Source organism: Serinus canaria, chromosome 2 (assembly GCF_022539315.1).
Source record: "Serinus canaria isolate serCan28SL12 chromosome 2, serCan2020, whole genome shotgun sequence".
Taxonomy (NCBI): Eukaryota; Metazoa; Chordata; class Aves; order Passeriformes; family Fringillidae; genus Serinus; species Serinus canaria.
The window spans coordinates 146,472,296-146,485,163 of record NC_066315.1 but is presented as its reverse complement, the minus strand read 5'-3'; the positions used below and the strand labels follow the sequence as shown (position 1 = coordinate 146,485,163).

General features: G+C 41.4%; 1 protein-coding gene across 1 annotated transcript in view; it reads left to right on the top strand.

Annotated features, from left to right (window-relative positions):
* Positions 1 to 12,868, top strand: part of COL22A1 (collagen type XXII alpha 1 chain) — a 206,314-nt gene that overhangs the window by 59,364 nt on the left and 134,082 nt on the right. Inside the window, exons 5-10 of the mRNA XM_009090824.4 lie at positions 2,929 to 3,052; positions 5,565 to 5,840; positions 6,868 to 6,948; positions 7,549 to 7,662; positions 8,107 to 8,151; positions 12,174 to 12,227. Of these exons, the coding sequence (XP_009089072.2) occupies positions 2,929 to 3,052; positions 5,565 to 5,840; positions 6,868 to 6,948; positions 7,549 to 7,662; positions 8,107 to 8,151; positions 12,174 to 12,227 (694 nt within the window). The remainder of the gene's footprint in view (positions 1 to 2,928; positions 3,053 to 5,564; positions 5,841 to 6,867; positions 6,949 to 7,548; positions 7,663 to 8,106; positions 8,152 to 12,173; positions 12,228 to 12,868) is intronic.

Sequence of the window (12,868 nt, the reverse complement as noted above, 5' to 3'; positions counted from 1 at the left end):
TGAGAACTGATAATTTTTTCCATCGTGTTATTATAATGTAGGATCTCATGCTCATTGACCCAGATGAAAGCTCTTATTGCAAATTAAAGCATGTGAGAAGGGTGCTGTGTATTGAAAACCAGCAATGGTTAAAAGAATTTTCTGCCTTCCTATTATTTTTTTTTCTTGTAAAAGTTGTGATTCACCTGACCTTGTAGTTGAGTTAATTGACTCTTGGAGTAACCTGCAGCACTGGGGGATTCTTTTGTCCTGGAGTTTTATAAGGGCCTTTTATGCAATCTATCCTGTTGTCAGAATTATAGACCAAGGAGCTGGCAGAATGCTCCCTGTAGGTACCAGGCATCCAGCAAAGTTCCACAATATCGATCATCAGTTCAATTCAGCCTTGTGTGAAAGAAGAACATAAAACATTTCTGGAGACAGCAGCTCCTGCTCTTGGATCCCCAAGTAAAACTGAACTTCTAGATGCAGATAATTTTTAAGTGAGGAAATAAGTTAAAACTGCTAACAAAGTTTTTCTTATTTATGTAGCAATGCAGCTCTGTAAAAGATACAGGGACCAATGGCTTCAGAAACAGCTTTTATCACATCTTCAAAGCAATGAGAGTGTCTTCAGATTTGCTTTTGGCATGAAACCTTTCTCTGCTGGGAACTTGCATCTGGTTCCTCAGCAGCTTTAAAAATCAGTTGAGGATGGCAGGTAATGGGTCATTATGACTTTCTGTCAGTTTAAATCTACCTGATGGGCTGTTTGTCAGCCTTGTGTGATGAGGTGTGGCCAGACTCACTGCGATGTTTAGGTACCTAACTCCCAGTTATTTCTCTGGGTATTAAACATTTGAAAACCCTTTTTGAAATTAAGCTTCCATAATGATATTCCTGTTCCCAGCTCAGAGCTGTCCAGAACCATAAAATCCTTAAGTCTGGAAAAGCCCTATAAGATCACTGAGTCCAATTGTTATGCTACACTTCCATGTTCACCACTAAACCATGTCCCCAGATGCCACATCCACACTTTTCAGTGAACATTTCCAGGGATGGCAAATCCCCCACTTCCCCAAGTAGACTGGTTCAATGCTTGACCACCTTTACAGTAAAGAATTTTTTCCTAATATCTAGTTCAAGGCAATCCTCCTTCCAGATCTACTTGTGTTCACTTCCAGGTGCTCCTTTGGCCCTTCTTGTAGATTTGCTAACTTCCAGGAAACTGGGACCTCCCTGGTTAAAAAATCTAGTACCAAGAAGTGAGACAGCCTTGTCTGCTCTCCTAAAGGAAGGATTTCTTATGGGAGCTAGTGGGAGCCTGGTTCAGTTTTCTTTTGTGTTGGAAGAATTCAGAGAGTCTCTGTCTCCCCAGAGGGAAAACCAACTTATAATGGTGCATATCCTGCAGGGGCACTTTATACAGCAAAAGCCACATTAGTGGATGAAATCAGAGTGTTCTGAATTTATAACTTGGCTTAAAAGATGGGATATTCAAAGCACAGATTAAAATATGAGCGAGTATTTTGGCATTAGGAAAGACTGGATCTCAACATTTGCTGCAACTGCAAAACAGTATTCTGGAAATTTAGAGGACTTTTTGCTTTCAATACAATTAAAGGCTTCTAGTTTTATGTGCCTTGGACTGTGCCAGCTTTTGCATGGTGATGGATTATGTTAACTATTCATTAGGACCATGTTCCATAGTTTGTTCTTCATTAATTGCTGCCATTATGTTTTGTTTTGTATCAAGTGCTTGTGCCTGACTGCTCAGATGTCCTGAAGCAAAGGCATGGTATTTATGAAGGGTTTATTTGGAATGATCATAGGAGCAGGCTGGCTTGGGCATGAAGGACAATGTTAATTGTGACTCTTCAGGTGGGAAAAGAGATGGCTTAGAGGCATTGCAAGCAAAATTTGAAAAATCATGGATGGCAAAAAAGATAGAAAAAGATTAGGTTCATTGTGTTTTCCCTGATAAGAACTGAGTTAGGTCCTAAACAAAGAGGAGGAGGATTAATTATGCAATGGGCAGCAGTGGGTAATTCCTTGTCAAAGGGATGTGGTGAATGTCATTAGTTTACCTGAATTCAAGGGAAGGATGCAGAAGTCTATATGAGATAAAGTCATAAAAAGCTATTGATATAGAACTTGCATTTGCTTCTGAATTATACACCTGGATTCCAAAGATCCAGAGGCATGAGAGAGATGTGTTTTCTGTTTGTTCTCTTTCTTAGGCATCCAGTAATGGCTAGTAACAAAAAAATAGTGATACTGGATTAGTTATCCCCTCTGTCCCACCCTGCATCCCCATGTTATGACAGGTTTATGATGGAGTAGAGAAAAACAGTGTTGGATTTTTGGTTACTTGATATGTTTGCTTATGTTCAGGGGTTGTGGTGTCACACTGAGTAAATCTCTGCCTGATATGTTTGCAATGTTTGATTTGAGAAACTTCTGTTATCCGGGGCTGCCAGCTAAGGAACAAAGACATGAACTGTAGCGCCTGTTTTGGGGCAGACATTCTAATATTTGTGGCTATAATTTGGCACACTTAGAGGGTTTTGGGTGTTCCTGGCCATTCTATGAAGTCACAGGTCTCCAGTACATCTGGAACAGAACAGAATTATTAAAAGTTTTCGTGAACAGAAGCATGAAGTGAAAAACACCCTTTTTTAACATAATGGATACTCAACTGCAGTTTTCCATTATAATTTAGCCAATTTGAGAGCTTCACTATTGGAATGATGAAAGGGCTCCATAGAGACAGAACCTGGAGGGCACAAGCTCATGTTCATCTCTCTTCAGGCTTCCAAATAAAGCAGATTTTTTAGGAACTATAATGGTACTTTTAGAAAGCATTGCTGGGACATGGAGAGAGTTTTAGAAGTTCTGCTCTTCACTGCTAAGCCTGATACATTGCTCTCTTTCCCCTCCCCGTGCCAGGGATGTATTTCCACAAGGCCTGCCTGATGAATATGCCTTTGTAACTACCTTCAAATTCCGGAAGGCATCCAGGAAGGAAGACTGGTATATCTGGCAGATTATTGACAAGTATGGCATACCACAGGTAAGAGGTTCTTTTACAGCCAGCAGGAACAGCGTTTTTGGTTTGGTTTTTTTTTTTTTTTTTTTTTTTTTTTTTTTTTTTTTTTTTTTTTTTTTTTGTTTGTTTGTTTTTGTTTTTTGTTTTTTTTTGTTTGTTTGTTTTTGGGTTTTTTTTTTTTTTTTTTTTTTTTTTTTCTATGAGCCTTAACCCCCCAACCCCCCACTCCTTTTTCTTGTGAACTGGTAAAAATCCCATCTTTTTCGGTGGATTTTGCTGCAAATATTTTACCTTTAATTCAAACCCTGAATAAATATTTGTATATACCTTGGTTGTTATTAGGATGCAGATAAATGTGTTAGTTGGAAAGGGGGACAAAAACCGCCATTTTTGCTCTTGAAACTACTGTTGGGTTCTCAGTTGTTTTGTTCAGATAGTTCTGCTTAGGGAAAATATTTTGCCTTTTTGGGAAAAGGTTGTCACAGGGATGTAGTACAGAGCAGTGAGTTATGTCAGGTTTTGAACAGCCTTCTAGGTGACTTGTAAATGCATTATGGGTTCCTGCTCTGGGTGTGGGTGTGACATCTGTTATAGTTCCAAAACCCTGAGTCCTGGCTGCTGCACAATTTGATCTAATAACTTTATTTCAAGTACTCTCAGGTCCTCAGAAAAAAATCTACAAGCATGTACTAAAGGGCTCTCTGTCCCTACACAACAAGTTTTTAGCAGCTTGGTAGAGTTTAGGTTTTTGAGGGTGCTTGAGGAGGGAGTCATTTGGATGGGCTGTACATTTTTCTGCTCAGCATCAAATACAGTGGTGATGGTATTACCCAGGACTCTGAAGTGGGCTGTCAGCATGGGCTCACATAGCTGGGTAATTCAGTGTTGCTGCTTTGGGACTGGTGTTTAAAAGGAGTTTGGGAACTATCAGTGAAGAATAGGTGCAGTTTGAAGAATTAGATAACTGGGCTTGAGACAGTGGTAACTTTCACTTTATATGAAAGTTATTATCAGCTGCAGCTTCTTTAAATGAAATGTGATTTACTGTGCCACAATGCATTCCTAGGTGCTGCAGAGTGAGAATGTGTCTATGACTTGGTATTTCTTGCAGGAAGTCAAAAAGTTTACCTGTTTAGGTGTGAAGAGAGAAAAAACCTCAATATTTCCAGTAATATTTTCAGGAATGTCTTAAATTATGGCTCCACAAGTGCCTTAGAGCCCCATGAGCCTTGTTTCATGTGGAGTTGGTCGTGGTTTGGCTGCTCCCTTGTAGACCTGCACAGATCACAGATTCAGAAACTCCTGAGCCAACACTGATCCAAACTGGCATTCCCAGCCAGCACAGTGCTCAGCTGCATGGAGAAGTTGGGTCAGATGTGGAGTCAGCCTATCCTGGGCTGCTCACATCACTCACAGCTCAGTGCCAAGGTGGCCCTGTAGCTTGTGGACACACCATTCCTGGCTCTGCCTGCTCCATTCCCTGCTGCTTGCTGCTAACTGCCTGACTTTGGTAAAAGAAGACACCAATTTGTAAATTAACTCAAAGCTGCATGTCTTCAAAAACCTATTTTTGCCTGCTCTGTAGCTTGCAGTACAGATGATGGGGTGTATTTTCCTGTTCAAAGCACCTGAAATAAAGTGTGGGCAGTGGCACAGCTCAGCAGACTGGTTTAATAGGAAGTATTTTTCCATATCCCATGGGACAGCTGATGACATCTGATGGGAGTAAACAGCCTGCTGGGAAGCAATGGAGGAGAACATGGGGTAGAGGGATTCAAACCAGGTTCAGCTTTGGGGAGGTGCCCATGACCTGCACCACCACCCAGCCATGGCAGCAAGGTGGCCTGTGCTGAAACCATGCCAAGGGCTGTACTCACAGGAGGAGGCTTTAACTGGTGGTGTGAAATAGGAGTCTCTTCGAGCCAGGTCTCATAAGCTCTTGGAGATCTATTTCACACCCAAGATAGCTCAGCTACCTTAAAAGGCATAAAATCAGCAGGATGGCTTCTGTGTCAGTGTTGGAAACCAAAAGATTTTAATAAAGGCAAAATAACTAATGCTTTACAGAGAAAAACCGATTTAAGTGCAAGAGGCCCTCCAGCCCCTGGTAAAACACCTCACAGAAGAGATTAATTTCTTTGTTCTCTTCTTTTTCTGGCTCTTGTCCAGTTAGGTATCCTTAAGTTTGAGGTGAAGTCCCCTAAGTCTTATGAGATGCCTTTTCCCTTAATTGAGGAGAGAAACTTCCAAGCTTATTTCCTTTTTAAAGGGACAAAATATAGTTTTGTCACTTTGTCAGCAGAGGGCACATTCCTATAGTTGTGGGTCTGCCCCAAAGCTTGTGGAGCCCCATCTTATCTACCAGAACAAATGTAAGCTCCCTTTCCATGTCTCCCACAAAATTCCATCCTCTGCTCTTCGCTTTCTCACCACAGCCTGAGCCATCCCTGGCTTTGGGCTGAGGGTGATGATGGAAAGCAGTCAGGAGGAAGGAGAAGGCTCTGTTGCTCAGCAGACCCCCCCTGTTTGCTTGCAGGTGTCCATCAGGCTGGATGGGGAGAACAAGGCTGTGGAGTACAACGCCGTGGGGCTCACCAGGGATGCCGTCAGGGTGGTGTTCCGAAACGCGCGCGTCAGCGACCTGTTCGACCGCAGCTGGCACAAAATCGCCCTCAGCATCCAGGCCAAGGCTGTCTCGCTGTACATAGACTGCAAGCTGGTGCAGGTGCTGCCCATTGAAGACAGGGAGAACATTGATATTCAAGGAAAGACTGTGATTGGCAAACGCTTGTATGACAGTGTCCCCATTGATGTAAGTACTGCGCTTGCTGGTTAGAACTGGGTAAAGGCTCAGCTTTGGGTTTGCAGCCTGTGAATGGGGGGCGGGAGTCATGTTGTAATTGACCCTTTTCCTGAGGCAGCATTGCTGAAATGTTACCAGCGTTACATAGCTAAGACAGATTGGCACCTTATGATGTACAGGACTTGCTGTATTTTTATGTGAGACTGTATCTCCAAAATAGGGATTAAAAATGAGAAATTTATTTCATGTTTCTGTCTAGTCACAGAATGTGCTACAGTTAGAAGCAAAGACAAAACTGTACACAAATAACATCAAACTGGGTACTGACCTACACAGAAAAGTCTTCATCTGATCTTTGAATGTGAATGTGGAAACATTATGAATGTTTCCACAGGTGATAAAAAGAGATGGAGGAAAAAAGAAAACTTGTTAACTCAAACCAGTTGTGATATATTCTCCATTCCTCAGATATTAAATGACCCTTAGTACAAATGAACCAAAGTCAAGACACACAGGCTGATTGTCCAGCAGCAGTGTTACCCTGATATAATTTATGTGTGATAGTTTGGTATTTCAGACTTGTATAATCTTTCTTGGCTGTGCAAAACGGATGGGATGTGCATATCAAATGTGTTCATAACATTTCTCACACAGGAATAAATGGTCAGAAGATGCAAGGCACAACAGGAGGAAAACAGACCTTGTGTTTAGATGAAATTCTAGGAAGGATAGATGTGGCCAAGATATGTCTTCTCAGACAGAACTTTGGCCAGAACATGAGGATTAGCACGAAAACCTGCACCAGAATTTGAATAGGCATTTTCAGGGTCTTATTATCTCAGCTCTTGAAGCATGCTGAGGTATTGGTCTATTATTGATAGGGAGAGAGAGACTACAGGATCCATAGAAGCGCTCTGAAGTTTGCACCATCTGGTTTTTGTTTGTGTTTGCCTGCCCTGTTTGTGTCCAAGCAAAAGGACACAGGGTCTTAAATAATTCACTGTGTCTGAGAGTGCTGCCTCCCTTTGTCTCCCAGTTTGATCTCCAGAGGATGGTGATTTACTGTGACTCCCGGCACGCCGAGCTGGAGACCTGCTGTGACATTCCCTCTGGACCAGTAAGCTCCTTTTTGTCATTGATTTATTTTCTCATGAACACTCTTCACTGAAATCTATTACATAAACCAGGGAATATGTGGCAGTGTGGGATTATAATTTTTGTTTAATAAGGGTGATTGAAACCTCACTGTATAATTGGCAGTGTAGCAGCTCCAGAGGAGGGCCACTGCAAAGGGATGGGTATGAAGAATATGAAGTTTCCAAGTTCCTCTTTCCTTGTCAAACTGTCAGGGGAAACAAAACTCGAAAGTGATGATAGAACAACAGAAATGCAGCATGAAATATTCAACATGTTTCCCACTGGTTTTATTTGGAAGCATCTAAAAAAAGTGCCAGTTGCAGCTTATTTTCCTGTGCCAAACTCTCAGTAGAAACTTTCACCCTCCTTTCACTCATCTCCCCTCAGTCTTGGTTAAAGAGGCTCATTGTTCATTTTGCCACATTTTCCCCTATTGCTTGAATGAATGGCTTTTGTGGGATTTCATTCCTCAAGAGGACACATTTGGCTGTGTGTTACACACAGCATTTGTCTAAAGTGGGTGGAAGGGGAAGCTTTCCAGCACCAAAGCTTTGTCCTGACCTTGGGTGTCTGGGTGCAGTGCCAGGTCACAGTCCTGACGGAAGCACCTCCCCTGGAAGTGAGGCCCACTGTTGGCAGTGAGCAAGTTGGACATCTCAAGATTTTCAACTGCTCCTGTCCTCCTGGACAAAAGGTGAGTGCTGAGATGAGTGTGTTTCATTTGGGATGTCTATAGAGGTAAAGGAAGTTTCCCCTGGTGATTTCTCTTTGCATAATTGAGTGATTCTGGTCATGCTGGTAGTCCTGGTAACAGCACTGAAACAAAGTGATTATTCTTACCTAGCTCAGTTATGTCTATCCTTCTTCAAATAAAACAGATTATGAAGGCAAATGTGGCCACATTGAAAAGAATATCATGGCTTTTAAAAGCAATGTGCTTGCTTTCTCTGGCTCTGACTGGGACCTCTGAGAAACCAGCTTCATTGTCATTGCTCCCAAGGGCATGTCAGCTTTATTATCTTCTCTGCTTAAACCTGAAAACATCTTTTCTTGTTCTCCTGTCCTCATAGGATCAGGCCTCTTTCTTGAATATAAAATGAGAAGATAAGTTTGATTAATGATGTCTTTTTTGTCTTAGGGGGAGAGGGGTCCACTTGGCTTTGAAGGTCCCAAAGGTCAAAAGGTCAGTAATATCTGCTAGTTTCATTTGGTTAATAAAAACAGCAACAGCAAAACAATTTCGGAGTAAATTGAGGATTTGAAGATTGTGAGAAATGAGAGTCAATTTAGTATATGATTAGATTCAGACAGTTTTGGATGAGTCTGGAACTGCAGAAGATTTTTGTGATCTTTTATCTTTAATTTACGCTTTAGGCTTCTCTTTTGCTGCTTTACATCATTCTTAGAGTAAATGTGCTGCAAAATTCTTTCCTGTAGCCTCTAAACTGGCATTTTTGCAAGTTACTGTTATTCACTAGGTCATGCACAGTTTCCATGGCAGGTCACCTGAAACAGAGGTGCTGCTGCCATGCTGTGCCTTTCTCAGCAGTAATACACGTGCATAGTTTAGGTAGCAGCCTTCCAGTCACACTTCAGAAAGTTTCTTGAGACTAGGGACCAGTCTCAATCTTTTATCCTTAGCAAGACTGCCTGAGTCATGATGTTAACTATAGACCTCTTCCCTCAGTATTCTTCTTCCTAGATAAAAGGGTAGGAGAGTGGTTGTATTGTCTGTTTCAAGCTTCACAGTGCAGCCTTTGTATTACCCTGCCTGTTCTGCAGGCCTCTCTGATATACACATGTGGGCACTCAGCACAAACACATCTTCCTTCTGTGCCTGGTTACAGAGAGAGCTGTGAGGCAATAGACTCAAAGGAAGGACTTGTACAGGGAGAAAACAGAGGGTCACAACATGACTGGAGAGGTGAAAATTGGTGGTGTTGGTGATTCCCAGTTTTACTATCTGTGAAAAGATGTTTGGGGGAAAAGTTATATTCAAAACTATTTCCATCTGAATCACTTCTGCAAACTGAGTCACTGAATTTCTACCTGTTTGGTGAATTACTGAGTTGCATCCCACCAAAAGTCACTCGGTTATTATGAAAGAGTGTGGGAGGAGAAAGGAATAATCTCTGGGTTTTGGAGGGTCAAACATTTTCAGAGATGTGCTGTCTTTTGGCAAAGCTTGGTCTGCTGTCTGCAGAGAGAAGTTTCGGAGATAAGAATAGCCTTTCTTAATAAGAAGAAGCCTTTTGGAGGCTGGAATGAAAGAACATGGGCTCATTACTGCTCAAATGTGCCTGGGCAGACAGAGGTTCCTTATGCCTCCATGTATATGTATATATATATATATATATATATATATATATATATATATATATATATATATATATATATAAGCTTTCTATTTTAATCCATGACAGCTTAAATAGTGATGGGCTCTTTTAAGGAACAGCAAAGCCATGACTGTTGTGGGGAGGTTGCAGAAAAGACAATGGTGATAATGATAAAAGGGTCCTGCAGCAAGATCCCATTGTCTTCCCCTGCTTTGCCAAGGTCTGTGTGCTGCTGAGGGTGTCTCAGTGTGTCACATGGGTCAGTACTGGGGTGCAGGACACACTGGTGGAATACAGAGGGGTGTGTCTACAGGCACAGCATCAGAGGTTTTCTGGAACAGACCCCAAAAGGACTGCCCCACTCCTGCAGATGTGAGTGACTTTTCCTAGGCTTTAGTGGTTTGAGACTTGTTCACAGAAAAGACAGGACTGTGTCACAGTCTCAAGGACCTTGGGATGATACCATTTAAATATAGGATCTGATGACAATTTAGTATAAATGTGATTATTTGAGACAAAGGATTTAGCTTCTCTATCTGCTTAATAAGGCAAGTTGTAGGTTTTTCTCCCAGCTTGCAAAGATGTTGTGATTCAATAACAAATACCACTCTTGACAGCAGTTCTTACATCACTATTGCCAAGAACCAGCTTGTCACAGAGCTTGCTCTATGCTCAAGAATGAATTTTAGCTCTCCTCCTCTCTCCCTGCAACATTACCGAGCTACCTGGGCTAAAATCCTGCTCTTGGCAAGGAATTCAGTGCTTATTTGCAGCTTGCCAACATTACCACCTGGTATTTATTAGAGAAAGATGAGGATAATGTGATTGTGATCTTCTAAGCTTTCAAAGGCAGGGAGAAACAGGAAAGCTTGCAGTTATCAAAAAGTGGAAAAAATTTCTGGGAGATAAACACCTCTGCCTCAATGACCCACACTGCCAAAGTGAGGGTAATGCATGGAGACACAGCTGATGTGTTTTGGAATGAGATACGGTAAAGAATTGGATCGGGAAACAGCTAGGCAGGAAATAGCTGTGGCAGAACTGGCTAATATGTCTGAGACTGGGTCCTACTGACAAATTTTGGATGCTAATGACAACCCAGTCTGATTTATTTTCCTTCCACAGTCCCTCTGCAGGCTGTGTTGTTTGCAGGCAGCCAGGATGGCTGGTTGGGGCACTGGGCTGATGATCAACAGGCTGCTTCTCTCTTCCAGCACTGCTATTGATCCAAGTGTAGACAAAATCCTTGCTCTGTGAGATGTGTTTTTGTCCACAAAGAAATTACAAGTCTTACCTGCCATTGTGAAGTTTGAGAAGTCCAGTGTAAGAGACAAGTTCTAGCAGGATGTATCTTTTCCTCCAAATTTGAAAGGCTTTGTACTTTCAGTGACTTAAAAGAGATGGTCACATAAAATTTTTTGTGAATTTTACCACAGCCTTCTTAATTGACCATGACATAATTTCTGTATATATGCTACTTGCTCTGTGAGTTTTCTTTCTTTCAGCAAAAAACAAAGCAGAAAGGTGAAAGAAAGAAACTTTCATATTTCCTGTGTTTTCAAAAACATTTCTTCATCTAGGGAAAAAAAAGGATGATCCTGGCAAATGTTTTCAGTTCCTGGTGCTGCTAAGAACTTTTTTGAGGGGGCATAGATCAGGAAAAATTCAATAGAGACACAAAATTAAATCCTGCTGTGGTCCATGTCGGGAGATTTGGGGAGAGCAGGAGTCATCAGACTTATTGATGCTCTGCTACTGGAGGGTCCTGCTCCAGGTCTGAGACTTTTTCAGCTTGATTTAGTCTGCACTGAAGTTACAGTGCACAGCACGTTTCTGGTTTGTACATTTTGGGTGAGAATCAGGAAGGAGCTGGGCAAAGGTGTTTGGGCAGAGCCCTCTGCTCCCCAGCAGCTCCCAGTGCTGGAGGATTTGAAGGAAATGGTGGCAGCACAGTTCCTTCAAATCCTTAAACTAGTCCATAGCCTTAAACTAGTCCAAAGAGTGGATATATCTCCACTGGTGTCCTTCCTCTAGTTTTGAGAGTGCAGAGCAGTGTGTGAAAATGATTTACAAGTATTTTTTCTTCACTTTCTGGGTTTGGCACCACTTTAAGTTCTGTATCTGATAAATATTTATGAAATTTTGGATCTTTGATTCTTTATCTCTTTTACTTCTGTCCTTTTTAGGAGAAAAGTGAAGAAAAAGTTTTGCTTGGTTTCTGATTGACCATTTTTCTCTTTTCCTCTCTATGTATGTCCTTCTCCAGTTATAACTTTTCCAACCATCACAAGTTGTATCTTTCCAATTGTCTCTTTTCCATGTTACTTTCCCTCTCTCCCACTGGAACAAGCAGGAATAATGACTGTGTGTGCTGCACACTTGTGGGAGGAAGGGAAAGATTAGCTGATTCTGAAAATTTAGTGTGATTGAAAACAAGGGGTTTGGATTACAAAAATAAAAGCTCTAAAATCTTAACAATATTTTCCGATTATTTTTTGCACATTTTTGGCATGTACCTTCTAGGTCTTCTGCAAAGCACCTTTGCAAATATTTCCTCTCTTAATAAAAAATAAGGGCTTTTGAAGTACTTCACAGGAGAAAACTCTCTGCCTTGCCAGTGCACTCCAAAGGCTTCTACCAGTATTTTCATATGAAAAATAAAAGAGAAAATCAATCTGAAGACTTGGATGTTTTCAAGACATGCAATTAGGTACACCCAGTCCTTAGGACAGGAGCTGAAATCTTGGTGGTAGAGACTGGTGGGACCACAAGTGTCCATTTCAGTCAAACCCTTGTTGCATCACTTTCCTTCTATGTCTAAGAAAGGAATGAATTAACTATGTGATATTAACACATTTTCTATTTCAAGGGAGAAAGAGGCATTCCAGGGCTTCCTGGACTCCGAGGAGAAAAAGGAGAGTCAGTAAGTAAGAAATACCCAATGATTTTGCTAAAGGAGATGAAAATGTAAGTTGTTGTTTTTTCCTTCATGGTGAGAAGCTGCTCACAGCGTTGTGTGCCATGGCCAAAGCTGTTCCCTCTGCTGGACCTGAATCCCAGGAGGAGCCTGATCTCCCTGGCACTCACTGACCTCTCCTGGAGAGGGGCAAATGGAGGTTTCATCCCTGGGTACAGCTGATAACTGACTTAATATTGACCTTCTAATTAAATATGTAACTTGGATGCACTTGATTACCACAGCTGCACATCTGCTAGGACAATATGAGACAATTGAACACAAAGAAGATGCAAATCTCTCTTGACTTTTTACATTCAGATGACCAAGACACAGCCACCCCCATCTGTAATTAATGCAAATGCCAGGCTGAGATTTTAGGCAAAAAAATCTTTAACCCTATGTAAAATTCATTCCAGTAAGTGTTGTTGGCAACTTTGCTTTTGGAAATGTAACATCATGCTCTTCCATGAATAAAAAATAAGATGTTTTTCTGGCTGCAGTAGGAGAATTTGGGATAAGTTTTCAGTTTTATTTGTCACTGAATTATTATCAAGGAATTATGCCCAAAGAAAATTGCTTTCCCCATAGTAGTTTTGAAGTGATTT